General features: G+C 36.8%; 1 protein-coding gene across 1 annotated transcript in view; it reads left to right on the top strand.

Annotated features, from left to right (window-relative positions):
• The window catches only part of AQR (aquarius intron-binding spliceosomal factor), a 51,496-nt gene that overhangs the window by 14,847 nt on the left and 16,465 nt on the right, over positions 1-20,184 (top strand). The window contains exons 14-25 of the mRNA XM_050334889.1: positions 433-535; positions 1,581-1,701; positions 4,637-4,778; positions 5,508-5,686; positions 6,576-6,743; positions 7,157-7,326; positions 12,244-12,485; positions 13,942-14,085; positions 14,589-14,658; positions 15,164-15,274; positions 17,344-17,453; positions 19,901-20,036. Coding sequence (XP_050190846.1) covers positions 433-535; positions 1,581-1,701; positions 4,637-4,778; positions 5,508-5,686; positions 6,576-6,743; positions 7,157-7,326; positions 12,244-12,485; positions 13,942-14,085; positions 14,589-14,658; positions 15,164-15,274; positions 17,344-17,453; positions 19,901-20,036 — 1,696 coding nt within the window. The remainder of the gene's footprint in view (positions 1-432; positions 536-1,580; positions 1,702-4,636; positions 4,779-5,507; positions 5,687-6,575; positions 6,744-7,156; positions 7,327-12,243; positions 12,486-13,941; positions 14,086-14,588; positions 14,659-15,163; positions 15,275-17,343; positions 17,454-19,900; positions 20,037-20,184) is intronic.

Raw genomic sequence — 20,184 nt, 5'->3', positions numbered from 1 at the left:
AAAGTAGTTGTAGTAGTAATTAACTTGCAGTAGTTAACCTCTAAGCTGTTTAGTTTATTTTTAATTACTCTGTTCTATACAAGAACTACAACAGAAATCATAAAATTGTGCCTTTGTTTTAACTGTACTTTATTGTAAATGCTGTAAGTAAAAGGTGAGCAGTATGTATTTTGTCAAAGGCAATGCGTGCTTTGCCGTTTGGTTCTGTTTCAGGTACCAGTCTTGAAACAATAGAAAGCATTCATACCTTGCTCTGTTTATTGTAGTTGAGAGGTTCAGCTTACACATTACACTCAAACTTCACTTAGAAGACTGATCCATAAATGTTGGTCTCTGAACAAAATAGATAGTTGGATTTTTTTAAGCTGCAGCAAGTGCGCTCCCTGGTTTCAGTTTAAGTGATGGAGGCTTTTCTTTCCTTTTCCTGTGCAGCTCCAATGTTCTCCACCAGGTGGCGTCGTACCTGTGCCTCCTGCCGCCCCTGGCCGAAGGGGAAGACACGACCCACGAGAAGGAGTTTCTGCTGGAGTTGCTGGTAAAGGCAGAGTTAATGCTGCTTGTGTTTTTCTTTTGAAAACTCGTCTAAATTCAGCAACTACTCTTCAGGAAAGTAGTCATTTAGGGCATTTTGCTGAAGCACCTGTGAACCACAGCAGTTTTACAGCAGTAAATGGCACACTAAGATGGGGTTTAAAACCGTATAAATTAAATATTTGAAAATACCTATTTATATATAGTTTCCATGACAAACTAATATGTGTGTATTTGGTGTAATTGTGAAGGTCAGTCAGGAGTGTCTTGGCAATACTTTTGAGTTCTGGAAAAGTTTGGTCTTTATTCAGCAACCTTTTTGTCCCATTTAAAAAATCTGCTTAAGTAGATCTATGTATTCAGTATGTATTTAAACTTCAAACCCATTTGAGATACTGTTTGTTGTGCATCATTTTCTTTGATACCTTGGATATTCAAGGTATACCAATATTACTGTAGGTTTCTGATCTGATTTTAGTATTAAGATGGCATAGTTGTTTATAAATCTGTTTAATAAACTTTTTTGGGGTTGTTGATTTCTTAAAAAGTTGTTCACATAGTTTTCTAAGATTTAGATGGTAGTGATAGGATACCTATGGATACCATGGAGAGATACTTGTTCAGATTATAACATTGGATGGATTGTTTTTGTCCCAAAGGGAGAATAAAGATGAACTGTTGCTGAATGAGCAGTGTTAGTTAGCTATTGCTTATATGTTTAATGGAAAGCAAAGTAAGTTTTATTTGAGGTTCCTTCTCTGCTAAGCCTTGACTGAATATTTTCGGTTCTGTTGTACCATTTTTGGTCTGCCAAATAGCCAAATAATTGTTTGACTCTAGAACTATAACCAACAGTTGGACTATGTGTTTGTTTTCTTCTGATGTCACTGTGTGCATTTAGTTATATTTATATTAAAATGTTTAATTAAAAAATATTAGAGGAAAAAATGCACATGACCACCAGCAGTCTTGCAGATTAATATGTGTGTTTCAAAAGTAACTTTATTACTCCTTTTTGACTTAAAGTTTGAAATGCATTCTTTCTTTAGGTTTCCCGTCATGAGCGACGAATATCTCAAATTCAACAACTCAACCAGATGCCTCTTTATCCCACAGAGAAGATTATTTGGGATGAAAATATTGTACCAACTGAATATTATTCTGGAGAAGGTATTAGTATTTCAGTAAATGCTGAACACAACGGTGAATACTGCATAAAAAAGGCAGTTCTGATGCCATATATTTATTCTGTCCAGGAAACTTATACTCAGTAATTGGTGACTTCCAGTATCTTAGAGTAAAGACAGGTGGTTTTTTTTCAGTTGTGAATCAGGAACTCTGAGATTAAATTGTTAGCAATTACATAGTGGATTTAAAGACAAATAAAACTGCGTTTACACAAAGACGTTTATTTGCCTCTGGATAACAGGCGTGCTATACAATCAGCTGAGGAACAAGTAGTTACTGTAAGGTGAAACAGGTTGAAAACAGCAACAGAAAAGCTGCTGTCTGTGCTTTGCTCTTAAGTGTAAGGGTGGGAAAAGGGTGTCAGTGAGAGGAAATTAACACTCATTATCTTACTCATATTTCAAGGCAGAAGTGTGCACATAGTCACTGAAAGGAAGTGTATGCACTCTAAATTCAGAATCTAATGTTCTTGCTCAATGTGCTTATGATAAAGGAAACACTGCAGGTATTGCAAACAAGGAATTACGTGATTTTAAGCTTTGCAATATACAGCACATGTATTTTTGTCTAGCTGCTTTTAAAAACTGTTATTTTAATGCAGATCATGAGAAATTTCACTAGGAATGTGAAAAATTTAATTTGGAATTAATAGGGAAATTTTGTATAGCACTGTAAATCTTCAAAGAGATATACATACATATATATATATACACATGCATACATATATATATATGTAAAGATATATATAAAATATATAGCATAAAGCATACTTCAGGTTTTAGCAGCAAGTATCCCATAGCCTTCTTCATGTAGTTTTGATTCAGAGGGTTTTTGGGGTAGGTATAAGCTTGAAGTTCAACTGCTTAGCATAAATTAGGTTTGTTGGATGAATTCTCTGTGAAGCAAATATTAATGAGAAGAAAGAGATGACCCCTTTAGATAGGCAGAGTTATAGGCAACAAACAGATATGATACAAATGTCGTCTAGAGACCTGTCCAAGAAGAGATAAAGTACTTATATTTAGTATGATGAAAGTAGTTAAAAGCTGATTTGGATTCTTCTGAAGTCTAAATCTTCTAAGTCTGATGATGATGTTTAACGTTTAAAAAAAAAGAAAAAGAAAACAAGCAACAAGAAACAGACAGCACCCCTTTCCAAAAAACCCCAAACCAAACAAAGTAGAAAAACCTCCTAATCCAGGGAGATTGCTGTAATTTGTATGAAATTAATATATAAACCAGGTATTTTCTTTAATTCTATTTTTTATTTCACTGAACAGCACATAGGTTATTGTAATGCTCCGAAGACATTCAGATACATAAATACAAACCAGAGTAGCTTTACTGTCATTCAGACTGTGTTGGAAGGCTGACTTTGCATTTCAAGCACTCTGTGTTTGTTTGATAGTCAAATATATTAATTGCAATAAATGTGTTAAAGCAGAGGAGGAAAGGAAGGGAGGAGGAGAAAGAGCAGCTCATCACACCTGTTTCTGTGCTGTGTTGTGACTTTTTAATAATGCATTAAAGACATTTTTTCAATGATGAAATGTAATTTTGGCAATAACAGTGGTTGCTGGTGGAAGCATTTCCTCCCGTGGTGAACTCTTTTGCAATTATTGTATTGATGGCACTATAGTGAAGTACTTCTGATGCTGTTGAACTGTTACAAGTATTTCTCTATTTTGCTTCTCTTAGTTTAGTTTACACTTTCTCTTTGTAATTTCCATGTATTCTCTAGTCCTGGTTTCAAACAAGGCAGTTTTACTATTGTGGTCTTGAAAGGTTTTTTGTGTTCTTAAAACTAGCTTGATTACTTTGGTCTAAAACTTAAGTAAGAGTAATTTAACCCAAGAAGGATAGGAATTTTTTTTTTTTTTAGAAAACTAGGGAAGAAGAATATCTGTCTCATAATTATTGTGCAACCTTAAAGAGGTGTTGCTTCATGTCCTGCCCTTTGTGCATATAACTAGGACAGGGTTTGTTACTTGGTGTTGGGAAATGTGTTAAAGTATTTTATCACCATCAGTCTTTCCAGAATAGAAATTACTGTGTTCTGTCACCGTTCTTCAACCGCTGTTGTATCTCAGTGCATGTGAAAGCCAATATGTAGTACATATACCAGTGAAAGGTTTCAACAATAATATTTCAAGTTGCAAAAGCGTGATGCTTTTGCAGATCTGAAATGTAGGTTTTCAAACTGAAATATTAGTCCTGTGATGTTAAATAAGTAACTTACAAGAACTTTTATTGTGGAAAATTTGCGTCTAAGTCTACCCTAAAAAGATCGCAAGCTTCAGGGCCTGTCTAGGAGTTCTAATACTCCTTGTGTAATTAGATCTAATCTTCCTGTATTTTTCACTCTCATAAAAAACCTAAAACATTAACAGAAACTTTTGAAAAGAGTTGTGTATTAAAATTTGATTTCTTGACTTTAAACTTTTTTCTACATTAATGGTTTTCATGGCTTCTCATAAACATAAAGCATGGGAATTGGAGAATTGTTGGATTTTGCTTGGGTTTTTGTAGTTAATGAGCCTTTTTCATCACTATTTAATGCTAGCTTAATTGTTGCTTTCCCAAAGTACCACTACTTTGCCCTGCATTTGATTTTCATAAAATCAGTTGTAGTCTGAATACAGGGATGGATTTAATATTTAAATATGTCACTGTATTACTGCTAGTAGGATGACAATCCCTTCAATATTGTGCAGGCTAATTTAGAGAGAACCTGAAAAACATGTACTTTCTAGAGGCATATATTGATCAAGGGTAGCTCTTAGAATCTTGCAGGATAACAACTGTGGCAGTTATAGTGCAATGCATGTATGTATGAATTCATAGAAACATTGTATTAATTCATCTTCTTTGTGTTTGTTCATCAAATATCTCTCCCCTTCCACCCTTAAACCCTCAGGCTGTCTTGCACTTCCCAAATTGAATCTACAGTTTCTGACTCTTCATGACTACCTGCTGAGGAACTTCAATCTTTTCCGCTTAGAGTCTACCTATGAAATCAGACAGGACATTGAAGATAGTGTCAGTAGGATGAAGCCATGGTAATGTTTATTAACTGGTGCAAACCAGTCAGTTCAGTTCTAATCAAAGTGCATTCCAGAATGAATAACCAATATTGTGTGTATTCTAAATACATATTAACTTCTGTGCTTAAAATTGTTACACACATATTGTGTTTTATACTTACTCCTTCTGTAAGGTATTACCATCCCAAGGGATAATATTTTGAGGATGTGTAGATATGTCTCCCTGTAGGAGGGTTAAAGGCAGTATGCTGGATGCCAGCAACCAACCTTTGTTGCATTAAGATGGAAGAGTTGTTTTCTATGAGTACTAAACCTCGGCTGACATTACAAAATATGGAAACTTGCCATCAACTCCTCTGATTTGTGAGGGGTTCCTGACTATTCTTGAATTTGCCATCTGCCACATTTTAATCTTCTTTAGATTTCAAGGGTTCAATTGGTGTGATATCTTCTACACTCAGTAGTTGCATTTTGTTACCTTCCCTTTCTTCAACCCTTTTTGGTTGATTGGTTGGTTTTTTTATACTGCTAGCATAAACTACCTTTATTTCTTGAAATATAAGTTCATGTTATGCATCAGTTCTAAAATGCAGGATTATGTAAATCTAATTCAGTAGCATGTGAAATTAAGAATTCTACTTTTGTCTTAGAACTTACTATGAGGTAAATTGTTTCACACTTTAAAAAAAGAACTGAATATGTTATCAGATAATGACTAACAAAACTTTGGGGTTTATTTCTTAGGTTATCGGAATACGGAGGTGTGGTCTTTGGTGGATGGGCTAGGATGGCACAACCCATTGTGTCTTTTACAGTGGTGGAGGTGGCAAAGCCCAATATTGGTGAAAACTGGCCCATGCGAGTAAGAGCAGATGTTACAATTAATTTGAATGTCCGAGATAACATCAAAGATGAATGGGAAGGTACTTATGTTCTTTGAAGAAAAGTGCTTAAAATAGGTGCTCATCAAAATGCATTTTGATGTAATCTTATTTGTAAGAAAAGGGTGTTTTAATCCAAGGTACAGTTTTGTCAATCCCAAATTCCAAGTCTAAGTTAAAGTTTATACTTTACTAAAGTGAAGATCGAAATTACTGAAATACTTAGATTCCTATTGGGAACAGAATGTAACTGATGTCCTTCAGTTACTAACTGTAGAATTCTGTCCTTTATGTGGAATGTGGAAAGCTAACATTTTAAATGAATATGTATGCTAATAATGTCACACTGAAAAGTATGGGGAATGTGATATCTGTCTCATACATAAGTGGAGATGACAGATTTTGATTTAATTCAAACCAGTGCATTTGAGTAGTTTTCAGTATATTTGAAAGTTGTTATGAAGTGCTGACTCTACCAAATACTATTTCTTATAAGTATCCACAGGTGACAGTTCTCTTGCTTGGGGATTTGAACTTCAGTTGACCGTGTTGGCAAGTGGCATAGAGGCATGCACTTGTACTTGTATTATCAGTAAATGTCACTCCCTTCTCTTTTGTTAGAGAAACCTGATAAATATGCTGGAGCTGCATGGTGTGATTACAGGTCATGTAGCACAAATACTAAAGCAGGAGTGTGTGATAAATAAGCAGATACAAGTTTGGGAATGTAGATTTCTAATTAAGTAGAAAATCTAGGAGGATGGCATCAGAATTCACTGCAATGAAGTGGTGCACCTAGCTAGTGTACCTAGTGTATTCTATTCTCTCTCTCTTAGTATATATATAAATATACATATATATATATATATAAAGGAGTGGATAAGGGAAATTCCATTCAATCAAATCACTGAATATACTTTTTGGGAATCAGGTCTACGTAAACACGATGTCTGCTTTTTGATTACGGTGCGTCCCATGCAACCTTATGGCACCAAGTTTGACCGACGGCAACCTTTTGTTGAGCAAACTGGTCTGGTGTATGTCAGAGGCTGTGAAATTCAGGGCATGTTGGATGAGAAAGGGCGTGTTATTGAAGAAGGTATGATACACCAAAGCTTTTTTTCTCTCTTTATTTTTTTATTTTTAACAACTTAGTTGTTAACTTTCTTCTCTGTAAGGAATGCTCATTGAATTAATTACCTACTTGGAAAAAAACCAAACCAGTTCCATGACCAGCCTGGAAAAGGTTAACTAGTTTCCTTCAGTAAAATCTGATGTAGTTACATTAATTAAATAAATCCAGTATGTTTTTATTTTAGGAATAAAATAGATTATATTCAAAAACTGTTAGAATAATAAGATAAAAATATTTCTAAGGCTGTGCAGAAATTAGTTTTGTGATGTGAATTTGTCTAAATTTCATTTGAGGAACAATTATGAATCACTAATTTGAATGATAATCTGCTTTTAGCACTAATTCAAATTCTAATCTTGCTGTTTCATTATGGGCAGGACCTGAACCCAAGCCAAGACTTAAAGGTGATTGCAGAACATACAGAGTATTTCTGGACCCAAACCAGTATCAACAAGACATGACCAATACAATCCAAAATGGAGCAGAAGATGTTTATGAGACATTTAATATAATAATGAGAAGAAAACCAAAAGAAAACAATTTCAAGGTAAAGTACTTGCTCTTTGACTTTTAGGTAAGAGTTTGTCTGAATATGCCAGCAGTACTGAGACATGTTTATTTTAGGTGCATGTAGTTAAGGTTTTCAGGTGGCATTGCATCCCTTTAGTAAACTGCAGCACGTCAGCTGGTGATAACCTTCCCCTGGAGATAACTGTTGAACTTACTGAAAATCAGAACACTGGTTCTTCACCTAAGTATATAATAAAACATTAGTTTATAATTTCAGTTCTGTAACAGCAAGCTGACAGATTTAGCCTTTTGGATTAAGGAGGTATGTGTTTTTTGTTACCTGATGTAATAGTGAAAGGAATATTGAAAAATGTGAAGAAAGGGTAGCTAAAGGAGTAGCTACTCAAAAGGTGAAAAACAGAAGAACCTCTTAGTGTTTGGGAGCATCACTGGATCAATTTCTTATTGGAGTGTGTCAGATCAAGGGCAGCTCTGCAGGAAAGCACTTGGAGGTACTGGTGGATGAAAAACTCGACATGAGCGAATAGTGTGCACTCATAGCTCAGAAAGCTAACTGAATCTTGGGCTGCATCACAAGAAGTGTGGCCAGCAGGTTGAGGGATGTATGGACCTGTTGGAGTGAGTCCAGAGGAGGGACATGAAGATGATCAGAGGGGTGAAACGCCTCTCCTTTGAGGAAAGCCTGAGAGAGGTTGTTTAGCCTGCAGAAGAGAAGGCTCCAGGGAGATTTTATTGCACCCTTTCAATAAGGGGGTTTATAAGGAGGGCAGACTTTTTAATAGCAGTAGTACAAGGGGTAGTGTTATAAGAAAGCAATATTTTATGATGAGGGTGGTGAAACACTGCAGCAGGTTGCCCGGAGAGGTGGTATATGCCCCATCCCTGGAAATTTTCGAGGTCAGATTGGACAGGGCTCTGAGCAATGTTGAAGGTGTCTCTGCTCATTGTAGGAGTGTTGTACTAGATGAGCTTTGAAGATCCCTTCCTACAAATGCCATTCTATGATTCAGCCTCAGCAGTGCTAAGCAGAAAGGAAGGAGCCACCTCCCTTGACCTGCTGGGCAACTTGGTAATGCAGCACAAGATACTGTTGGTCTTTTTCACTGTGAGGGTGCATAATTTTGTACACCTAACAGTATTTCTTATTCACTTTCTTCGCTCTTTAGACCTCTGAATCTTTAATGTTCCTTGAGTTTTCCATTACAAAAATGCAACATGAATGAAAAACTACCGTTCTTTTGTTGCCTTAAAATCATGCATTACATAATTGAAGTGATTTTCATTTTAAAGGATTCTGAAGCAAGTTCTGTGTAAATGGATAGAGGCAGGCAGGAAGACATGGACATTTTTTTTTCTCTAACTGGAAAGATGCCTCTAGTGTGAAACAGTAGCTTGCACCATGCTTAGACCATTCTGGTGCCATCCAACTGTGGATTGGTATATTGAATGTACTTCATAGAGAGAGTCCTGTATAAATAGGTTTAAAAAAAACTGACCAGAACCAATTGCATATGTTGAGTGTCTGTGGCAAGTTCATTTTACTTTATAAGTAAAAGTGCTCTCTCTCCTATTCGTGTACAAGCACTTAGAGACGTGTTGTCATTCACATACTTACTTTTGTGTAGCAAGAAGGAAAGTGCTGCAGTTCAGAATTGCTGTTAGATATGAGTGTAGCTTTCAAATTTATAGTGTTCTTGCAGTTAATTTACAGGCAACTCCCAATGCAAACCATTCTATGCTGTTTTTTACTCAAGTCTCATATTTATTTTTCAAGATAAACTAAGATATTTCCACGTTTATCACATTGCTACCAGTTGAGGTGCATGCCTTCCATGTCATTTGCAAACCTTTTTAACTTCATCTGGATAGAAGAAAATAAGATAATGCTGTGACTAGTTTGGACAGTGTATTGAGCAGATAGAAGGTAACTTGACGTTTAAAACTGAGCTTGCAGGAGAGAGGACAAGAGAACTCTTGTCCAGTCTTAGTAAATTCAGCAGATGAGACAGCAAAGAAAGTGGAAATGCAGTGTGTTTGCTAGAGGTGACACCACCATGTCACTACAATTGTTCAACAGTGTTAGTTCTTACAAGAACTAATATTACTGGTTTTACATGCATAGAAGTTACTTTTGAAAAGACGAAGCAAAGTTTTTGTGATGTAGAAGGAGCACATTAGCTGTTAGGGACATACTTCTCATACTTTCCTCTGAGAAACCAATCATCTAGATTTAAAAATACTACCTGAAAAAACCATGCTTTTCTTAGCACAAAAATATCATGCTATACTTCATATACACTTAAACCAGAAGTACTTGTTCTCTATTTGCAACAAAAATATAAATATTCTTGATTCATATAGGACTCATCCATCCGTATATCTTGAGCCTTTGAAGTAATTGCAGGACCTTCAGGCTTCAGAAGAGCTAAGCTGCCTTCAATTTAGTAACTTTGCAGGGCTATCACAGAATTCACAGCATGTTTGAGATTGGAAGGAACATATTAGGAGGATGGTTGAGGTTGGAGGGACCTTTGTAGATGATCTAGTCCAAACCCTACTTAAAGCAGAGACAGCTAGAGCAAGTTGCTCAAGATCTTGTGACTTTGTACAGTTGGAACTGGATATGTCTGTTGACAAAGACTACATAACCAGTCTAGACAACCTGTTCCAGTGTTCTATTACCTCTACAATAAAAACATTTTGATGTATTTAAGTGGAATTTCCTGTATCTCCATTTGTGTCCATTGCCCCTTGTCCTTTTGCAGGGCACTACTGAGTGAACTCCAGTTCCTATGTCCTTACTTCCTCCCATTGGAGCCCCTGGTGGTCTAGTGGTAAAGGCGCCGCGCTATCACTGCAGAGACCCGGGTTCGATTCCCGGTCAGGGCCACTCCCGGGCAGGTGGGGCTCGTTAGCCCTTAAAGGCAACCCACCTACGTCCTAAGGACCTCGCTGCCACTGTCCAAGCTCGCTTGGCCCCGGCAGATGAACCTTAGGATTAAAGGGTGGGCTCAGTTCCGCACACACTGTGTCTCACCTAAAAAATCCAATGCGCAGGCTGGAAGGTGTAAAGACCTTCCCCGGATCTTCGCTCGCGAAGACTGGCCATTATTTATACTTCCTCCCATTACCTTTTTTTTATACAAAGTGATAAAATTCTCTATCATCCCATGAGTCTTCTCTTCTTGGAGCTAAACAATCCCAGCTCTATCAGCCTCTCATAAAACAGATTCTCCAATCCCTTAATCATTTTAGTGGCTCTATGCTGGACTCGTTCCGTTATGTCTATGTCTGTTGTCCTGGGGAGCCTAACATTGGACACAGCACTCCAGATGCTGAGTAAAGGGAAAGGACCCTTATAGAGGTTGACTAAGCAGGACTGATGATGATCACATTATTTGATTCCGTGAATGATAAACTCAAGCAAGAAAAGGGCAGAGAATCCTACCCTTTGGAGATGGATAGGTAAATGTAGACTATCAGAATAAAATTCCATACTTTGATTTGACTGATTATTCTTTTACAAGGTTGGCATTTGGAGGTTCTGTATTATATTCTGGTGTGGACTGCTGATGCACTGTGATTGCCATCCTTTTGCGTCCATGTTTGCTGGCATGTTGTTGTGCTCAGGATTAACCTATAAACTCCCCAGAGTGGTTACGTTGTTATTTAAGACTTTTCTAAAGTCTTTTGGTTCCTTATAACCTCTAGTTAGCATCCGGAGAAAGAGTCACACACTCTTTTCTAAGAGAAATTGTTTTTAATTTAGTGAGTCAAAAAAAGATTTTTTGTCAAAAGATTTTTACAGAAGTAAAATACAACCAAGGAAAAGCATTTTACTAAAATATTCAGCACAAAGATCCATTCCACAGGAAACACCCACTAAAACAATCCATATACTACCTTTTGTGAAACACAGTTGTTTGGTTTTAAGTTACCCACAAGAGAAGGAAAAGAGTAGAAGAAGAAAACAGATTAAAAGGAGTAAAGAAAGGGAGAAGAAAGAGAGAAAGGAGACAGAGAGAATAGTTACTGATGAGATTTGATGATTCATGTGGTGCTGGCTGGAGAGGGAGAAGAGAGGAGACCTCATGGAGTCTCGTGAATTTATAGAGTTTTTAGTCAATATATAGAGGTTTTTCCCTCCCAGGCAGACTCTACCGTGTGCTCTGCATGGGCTGCAGGCCTTGCCTTCCAGCTCTGTCCTGTGCCCTCAGCTCAGGCCTTATGTACAGGCCTTACCATGTTCCTGCAGGTCCATGCCCAGCCCTTCCCCACATGGACACAAACACTCAGTGAGTTGGTTCTGACCCATATCAATAATTCAGTGAGATTCGGATCCAGGATCTCACACACTTAGTTTGGAGAATCTGGAAATCAGTGTGGGTCTTGTATCCTGTTTCTGCTGCTGAAGAGCAGGTGCATGGTGTCCTAATACCAAGTTTCAAGTGAGGCCGTTATTGAAGACTTGCAACCATTGGTGTTTACAATGGAGGGGAAAGGAGAGAAAGCTGACATAACCACAGACAATTAGATAAAATAATCTGGGAGTGAAGAGCAAACTTTTGACAGGAAGCTTAAGCTAGTTGCAGGAATGAAATCTAGAGGGATGTAAGAGGAAACCTTAAGCTGCATGAGGGTCTTCGATGGCTTTCCTCCCTGTCATGAGTGTTCTGGGATGAAAACCTTTTACTGATGATTATGGTCATCTTTACTAACGGGATAGTTAAAGAATTTTGTGGTTTGATACTGATGTTTTGATGCATATGGACACTGTGTAGACACATGGACTCAATGTAACCAAACTAAAGAGTGTCAATTAAAAAGTTACATTCTGTCATCTTAGAACACATTTCATTGGTCTTCAGTATGATTTTTGCTTGGTAGAAGTCAGTCACTCCAGTCCTATTTTTCTTTTTTTTCTAATTTACAGGCTCTTCTGGAGACTATTAGGAATTTGATGAATACAGATTGTGTGGTTCCTGACTGGCTGCATGACATCATTCTGGGATATGGAGACCCAAGTAGTGCACACTATTCCAAAATGCCAAATCAGATTGCAACTCTGGATTTTAATGACACTTTCCTGTCCATTGATCACTTAAAAGCTAGCTTTCCTGGATACAATGTTAAAGTCACTGTTAACAATCCAGTTCTGCACGTACCTCCCTTCAGGTGATCTCAATATTTCAAGTACTCCTGGTTGGGTATTCTTGCTGAAATGTGTTGTCAGGTGGAGTTATGCTCAGGAGTTGAGGGGAGATGTTCTTTCTTTTATGATATGTTAGGATTTACATGACAGAGTTAACTGTACTACCGTTAGGCTCAAGACCAACTTCTGTGCTATTCTGTACAAAACTGCATCAGAGCATTGCTTGTAGATCAGCCTATGAAATATATGGGAGAAGCAAAAGTAGGAGATAAAATCAAGACATGTAGTATTCACTTCTGCATAATGTTATCTAGCCCCCTCAAAGTCAACCTAAAGAATTTTAATTACATATTTTCCTTATATGTCTCATTAAACCAAGCTAAGAACAGGAATTTCAACATCAGTTAAAATTTGAGCTTTTGGAAACACCATTCGCTCAAAACAAGCGATTAAGTCTGAAATCCCGTATTGCTTACTTTGTTTTAGAAATGGTTTCTGAAATAAGATGCCTGCCTTTGTGGCAGCTAAGTGTCATCTACACGTGTTGTTTCAGTGGCGCTCTTAGTAGACATGACAGTTCTGTCCCTCCTGGTGCACCTCCTTGAACTTTGGCAACTGAGTTTCACAATGCATAGTATTGAAGAACAGGTTCTTCAGCCAAGGAAACTGTATCTATTTCTCATAAGTTAATGAGAAGTGAAATATGTTTCCTTTTGAAGGAATAGATTTGGGGTGGAAAAAGGTGTCTTTCCTGTGCACCAATCCAGTTTTTCGCATGCCTAATTGAATCTTGAAAAGCATGGAGGTAATCTTCCATGCTTTTTTTGGAAACACTGCATAAAGAATTTGTATGGAGAACGCACTAACACTATATAACGATATAAAAATAGTCTGAAGCTATCAAGAAAAGATCTCACGATTTTCCTCAGTGATTTAGTGTTTATTTTCAGTTCACAGATTAAGACAGATATTGCTATTTATGAAGAGCTATTGCTCTTCCTGCTGCTGCATTTGTCCTGTAAAGAGACTAAGAGCTTTACTGTTACAGATATCTTCATTTTTGTTTGGAGATAGTTGAATAGGCATTGGGATTCCTTCACCTGTGATTTGTTTCTGAATTAGAGAAGCTTACTAGCATATACAGAAGGCTATAAAAAATTCAGATGGGAGGATAAGAGGCTTCATGTTTTGGGGCAATTTAGAACATTGACACATCTTTTTCCAGCTGGCTCTCAGCACTGATCCTGGCTTTTCAAGCTATGAAGATAGTGCTTTTGACGTACTTTTTGTCTAGTCGGCTTCATCAATTTATTTGTAATTTCTTTATCCTCATTAATACTTTGTCATTTGCAGAACTTGTTTCCTTATTCTGTGTAAATTTGTCTTAATGGTGATAAAAAAATCTTTCTGTATAAATTTTTAAGACACTCTGTGTTGTACTAAAGACATTTAAGTGCAACCTTAAATTATGTGTTACAGAATAACTTTCCCAATAAAGGGAGGTAAAGGAACTAAAAGAAAAGAGGATGGAAGTGAAGAAAACCCCGAAGAAGCTAAAACACTGATTGTAGAGCCTCATGTCATTCCAAACAGGGGACCATACCCATATAATCAACCAAAACGGTAATAAATGGATGAGAACTTATTTTAAAATGATAACACATGCATAGCAGTTCATATTCAGAAATGAGACTGGTTTGGTTTATATTTAAAGGAAACTATTCTATTATCCCCTCTCTATTAAAAAATTCACTGGAAGAACAGAGAGAAATACTGTCTTTTAGTGGTTTTTTTGTCTCAGGATTTTGAATATTAGGAAAATCATACCTAAATAATTTTACAACATTCTCTGCAAATAATTAATAAAGACAAACAGTCTTTTAGATGGGATAAATTTGTTGTCACATGGTCAACATGATTTCTTGCCTTGCTTAGAAATTGCAAGACTGTTGTGTCTATAAAGAAGATAGTTGTAATGTTATTTTAATTTATGCAAGAGTGTGCAAGTGTGTAGTTCTTGAGTGATATAGACAATTAATTTAAACAAAACTTGTTAAAACAATTGCTTTTATCAAAACTGTGGACAAAATCTATCAATTATCTGATCTTGTTTTGCTTTGTTACAGCAATACTATTCAATTTACCCATACTCAGATTGAAGCTATACGTGCAGGAATGCAGCCTGGACTAACTATGGTATTTTTAGAAATTCTGTTATTTATTTAATGCTGACTTTAGGTAAATTCAGTTGTAGATTTTTGAGTAAATAAAAGAAATGAGCTCTCTCTTTTTTTTCCCCCTGTTCTATGTCTATCTCATGTGACTCTTTTTCAATTGTGTGTGTCTTGGTGCTCTTTTTGTCATTTCCCCCATGTTTAGCCTGTTTTGAGGCTAAACTGCCTTCTTTCTCTGTGGAGGTTTGTTTTCATAGGTAGTGAAACCAGAACAGTACTTTATATGCTGGATTACCATATTCCTTTTAGTCAGGAATCTCCCTAACTAGTCTGAATGAGTCTTTTATGATATGTTGTATTTGGTCTTGGAAGTTCACCAAAGCCAGGAAGCAATGTATATTGTCAATGTCTTTTGAGATTGTTCGGAGTTTTTTTCCCAGCTGACTACATGTTTTTTATTGTGCAGTGTTCTGATGGTGTATTGGTTTTTGTTTGGCTTTAATTTTTTTAATTGTGTTTCATTTTAGGTAGTGGGTCCACCAGGTACTGGAAAAACTGATGTAGCAGTCCAGATAATATCCAATCTTTATCATAATTTCCCAGAACAACGAACTCTTATAGTTACCCACTCTAATCAGGTAAAGTGTCAATCATGTGTGAAATTTTCTTGTAATTACAGTCTAGAAGAACGGTAGGTATTGAAATCAGTAGTTTTGGGATTGCAGTTGTCTCTTAACAATGCAAACTTGAGTTGGCTTGTGTGTAGTTAGGCCAGTTTCATAATGTGAAATTAAATTTTTGAATTTCAGGTATGTAGTTTTGAGCTATTAATCAGAAGTTTTTAATATGTTTAACTGATTGGCGGTAGAAATTAGAAACTATTTTGAAAAAGTCTCTACTCGGTTCTTACAGTTGCACATTCATTGTGTGCATGCCAGATTTTTGCTAATTAACTTTCCCATACACTGGTTGCTCTGTGCTTCATGATCCTAAGGGAAGGCCTCTTCAGCTGATTGTTTGCTTCACATTCATAAGAAATTGAGTCTAACTGCTATTTCTCAAGCATATATAAAATAAAAAAGATAATGTTAAAAGTCTTAAAGAGTCTTACTCTAAATTTCCCACTCTACTTTGCACTGGTGTCACCTCACCTTGAGTACTATGTGCAGTTTTGGGTACCACAATATAAAAAAGACATTAAGCTATTAGGGAGTGTCCAAAGGATGGCTACGACAATGGTGAAGGATCTGGAGGAGAAGCCATATGAGAAGCAGCTGAGGTCACTTGGTCTGTTCAGCCTGGAGAAGAGGAGACTGAGGGGAGACCTCATTGCAGTTACAATTTCCTTGTGAAGGGAAGAGAAGGGGCAGGCACTGATCTCTCCACTCTCATGACCAGTGACAGGACCTATGGAAACAGCATGAAGTTGTGTCAGGGGAGGTTTAGGTTGGATGTCAGGAAAAAGGTTTTGCACCCAGAGGGTGACCAGTCGCTGGAACAGGCTCCCCAGGGAAGTGGTCAGAGCACCAAACCTCTCTGAGTTCAAGAAGCATTTGAACAATGCTCTCAGGCACATGGTGTGATTCTTGGGGTGTCCTGTGAAGGACCAGGAGTTGGACTCAGTGATCCTGATGGATCCCTTCCAACTCAGCATATTCTATGGAATCTGCATCTGGTTTGGAATGATTTGTTTGGAAACCAGGGTTATTTATTTCCTGGTCTCCCTAATTATCCTGTGTTGTCTAAGTTATGATCTGTTTTAACTGAAATATCACTTGAAAAACATTCCATCTTTTCTCATCAAAGCATGATCAGGCACTTACACTGTTGATCAAAGAATGGTGGAGGGGGCTTTGCTTTGGTGAGGAGTTACAGCCTGGAATAATAAAGGCCAGTCTGCAGTGGGCTGTGGGAGAGTGACATGTAGTGAAGTTTGGAGAAAGAGTTGAGAGCACGTTTGTTGAGGAAAAAGGGAAGGAAATGCTTTGAGGCAGGTAGGAGATTCTTCTTACCAGACAAGACTTCTGTGAGGACATGATCTTGAAATTGTACCTCGGGAAATAAACTGTGTCTCAGCAGGGTTTGTTCCCTATGCTTTGATGCATGACTTCCAGCTGGAAGTGCAGCTCACCTATGTTTATTCTTAGTTTCGTAACTTGATGATGCAGCACTTACAAAGTTGCTCCTTAGAGATACTCTGAATTAGACAGTTGATATTAAGCAATTAGAGAATTGAAGAGTTTAAGGGCGAACACCTTGAAATATAGTTAAACAAAATTTATTTCTCCAAATGGAATAGTCACAGCACCTGATAGTCAGTACCAGATCATGCTCTTCTAATACACAATAAAAGTTAAATTGTTTAAAGTCATCTAACAAAAATCAGTGTTTACAAAGTGTGCCTCCTGAGACAGTTTTTTAAACTGACAACTTTACCAACTAAGTTAACTATGTGATAGAATTAAATTTTAAAATTGTAAAATCAAATTTAATTGTTATATAAAGTATGGAAATACAAGAGTGTTAGGAGGCTAATTTCCCTGTTGTCAAGATTAAAAATTTCAATATTAACTTTGTTTTGGCTTCCATTTATACTAACAGAGGCATAATTTCTTACATTACTTACCAGTGATTCCTCAGTTTTCCTCTGCAAGAGCCTCTGAATCTTCTAAAAACTACCTTTTCTCCTGTTCTTGTCAATCTTTAGGCCTTGAACCAGCTGTTTGAAAAAATCATGGCTCTAGACATTGATGAGCGCCACCTTCTGCGTCTGGGTCATGGAGAAGAGGAATTAGAGACAGAGAAAGATTTCAGCAGGTGAGAAGGGAGGTGCTAATGATAAACTCAGTTGCATAAACATGTAGCAGGATGTGTGCGTTGAATCTGCTCTGCCTTGTAAATGAGCAAGGAGCTGTGTTTGACAAGTTTTTACCTTTCTCATATTTTTGAATCTCAGTAACACAGAGTACACAAGGTTCAGTAGTTTTGGTTATTACGTGCTGCAGAGACTGTACTCCCTTGAGAATCTAAAGGCAGAGTTATACAGTTGTTTCTTAAGAAACTCCACTGGTGGAATAAAAGTAGATCATTGTAAATTTTGGGCTCATATACCTTTTATAGAATTAATCTGTGAGAGAAGTTAGAATAATAAAGGTAGGTTTTTGCAGCTGCAATTTTTTTACAAATATGATATCACTTCTGTTACAGTGAATGTAACATTAGTAAACATAAAAATGAAATTAAACTTTCTGCTTTTAATTCTTCAGATAAGCAACTTTCAGGTTAAGCAATATTTCATTGATAACATATTGAAATATACATACATAAGGAAAGCTATCAACTCTGTATCAGTATCAAGACTTAAGAATATTTTCTCCTCAATAATTGTATGTTTGTCACGCATTAGTCCAATTGACGTCAGTAGGATTAAACACATTCACAAGTGTAAGCAGGGATATAATGGTCACATCCTGGAAATATTTGAACTGTCCAGTACTGGATTATCATAGCAATACTTTGACTTCAAAAGCTGTAGCAAAAATTACATGTAGTCATTAGAAACTACCCGCGTATACGTAGTTGAGTATTTAGCAAAATAAATAGTTTGTGATTTTTTCTTTTAATTTGAATACTTTGACAAAGTCAAATTATTCCAGAAATTTGATAGCCAAAATCTTAATGATGTGATGCCGTAGCAAATATTTATGTAGTAATATCCATAGTTTAGTATATTCTTTGAACAGTAGTGCTCATTATTAAAAGGGGTTTTGTTTGAGACACTCTACATTGCCTCTTTTCACACTTTTTCAAGGTTACTTCAAACCTATGGGACATTACTGCGAGTGCTATGGGTTCTGGCAGTTTGGGAGGGAGGGGTAAAGGTTGAGAAATATCTTTGAAGGTGGGCTGCACCTTTATTTCTCATATGCCTTATGTTTGGTTTTAGGTTGCTTCTGAATTCATGCTTGTTCTGCATCAGATTGCTTTTGAGGGCACAATAATGCTTAAGGAATTTCTCCTGCTTGCAAGCTTGGTGTTCCTTTTTTACACCCTCTGCAAGCACAGCAAAACACAGCGGGGGGTGGAGAGGAGCTGATTAAGCTGGTACTGTCACTGAAGCACAAAGGGGATCAGCTAAAGAAAATTTTTGTAGGAATGAACAAATACATTAAATAGGACATACGACTTAAATTGTGAGAAATAAGAGGTCATGGGAAGTGTGAAGGGGAAAAAATCTCACAACTGGTTGCAACCACTTGTAATTATAATTGATTAGAGTTGTTGACAAAAAACTACTTAGTATTTCAAGGATCTTAATTGTCATAGTTCCTGAGGGTCTTGGTTTTTGCCAGTCGTCAGCACTATTGTAATCAATTGTGTCTTAGTAAATTCAAATCTCCAGTTTTAATACTCTTCTAAATAAGACAATAGAACTCATTGTGACAAAGATAGTGCCGGGTATTTTCTGTGCAAAAAGTGTGTTTTATGAATAGTAAGTTTAATAAGAACTTGAAAGTTAGCCATTATTCACATTTGAGCTTTTAAGTATTTATGCATTTTCAAAAGGAAGTGTCCTGTTCTCACTTCTTTAATTCCACCCATTTATAACACTTCTGGGAGGGGAGGAGTTCATGCAATAAAGAATCTGATTCATAAAGGGAAAAAAAATTTTGGGTTGAATTGTGTAAGAGAAGGAAGAATGGAAGGAGTAGGTTACAGACTAATCATAAAAGTCATAGAAACTATTCAATGGGTATGCAGGAGTACAGAATCTCCTATGAGTGAGTGCTAATTATTGCATTACATGTTGAATATTGCCAAAGGAATTAAACCTTTTCCTACTGAAACTCTGGATATGAGTTTTGTTTATGATGGTCCGTAGACTTGTATAACTTGCTTGTATTTGTGTAACATGTACTGTACCCTAGTTCCTAAACAGTACATGGGAAGTAATGCTTTTCTGCTTCACAGGTACATCATGAGAATGTATTATTAACACTTAGGAAACTTCACTTGAAGTGATAGGATAAAAAGAGCTTTATCTTAAGCACTGATTCTTGCATGACTTTGTGGATTGTTAGGGCTCAACTGATAAAAATACACAGTGTGTAGCAAGTTCTTGGGTTTTGGAACAGGGTAGTAGTTGGGGGGTTTTTTAGGGTGGTGTTGGGGTTTTTTGGTTGCCTCTCGTGATACTCAGGTAAAACAGTTTTGAATTAAATGCATTTAAATAAAAATTATGTTATATTTAATCCATTTCTTAGGTATGGAAGAGTTAATTATGTGCTAGCTCGAAGACTTGAACTTCTGCGAGAAGTTGGGCGACTACAAGAGAGTCTTGGAGTCCCAGGAGATGTTTCTTACACTTGTGAAACAGCTGGCCACTTTTTCTTATACCAAGTAAGGATTGAAATACTTTTACATAGACTGTATGACCTAAATGTGTTATGAAACACTTTGTAAAAATTGCAGTGAATTTTTCAGAGTTGAGTGTAAAAATAAAATGCATTTTCCTTGGTGGTTCACAATACAATAATGGCCAAAATTA

The sequence above is a fragment of the Myiozetetes cayanensis genome, unplaced genomic scaffold (genome assembly GCF_022539395.1).
Source record: "Myiozetetes cayanensis isolate MyiCay16 unplaced genomic scaffold, myiCay2020 scf6-25, whole genome shotgun sequence".
Classification (NCBI taxonomy): domain Eukaryota; kingdom Metazoa; phylum Chordata; class Aves; order Passeriformes; family Tyrannidae; genus Myiozetetes; species Myiozetetes cayanensis.
This window is presented reverse-complemented; position numbering and strand designations above follow the sequence as displayed.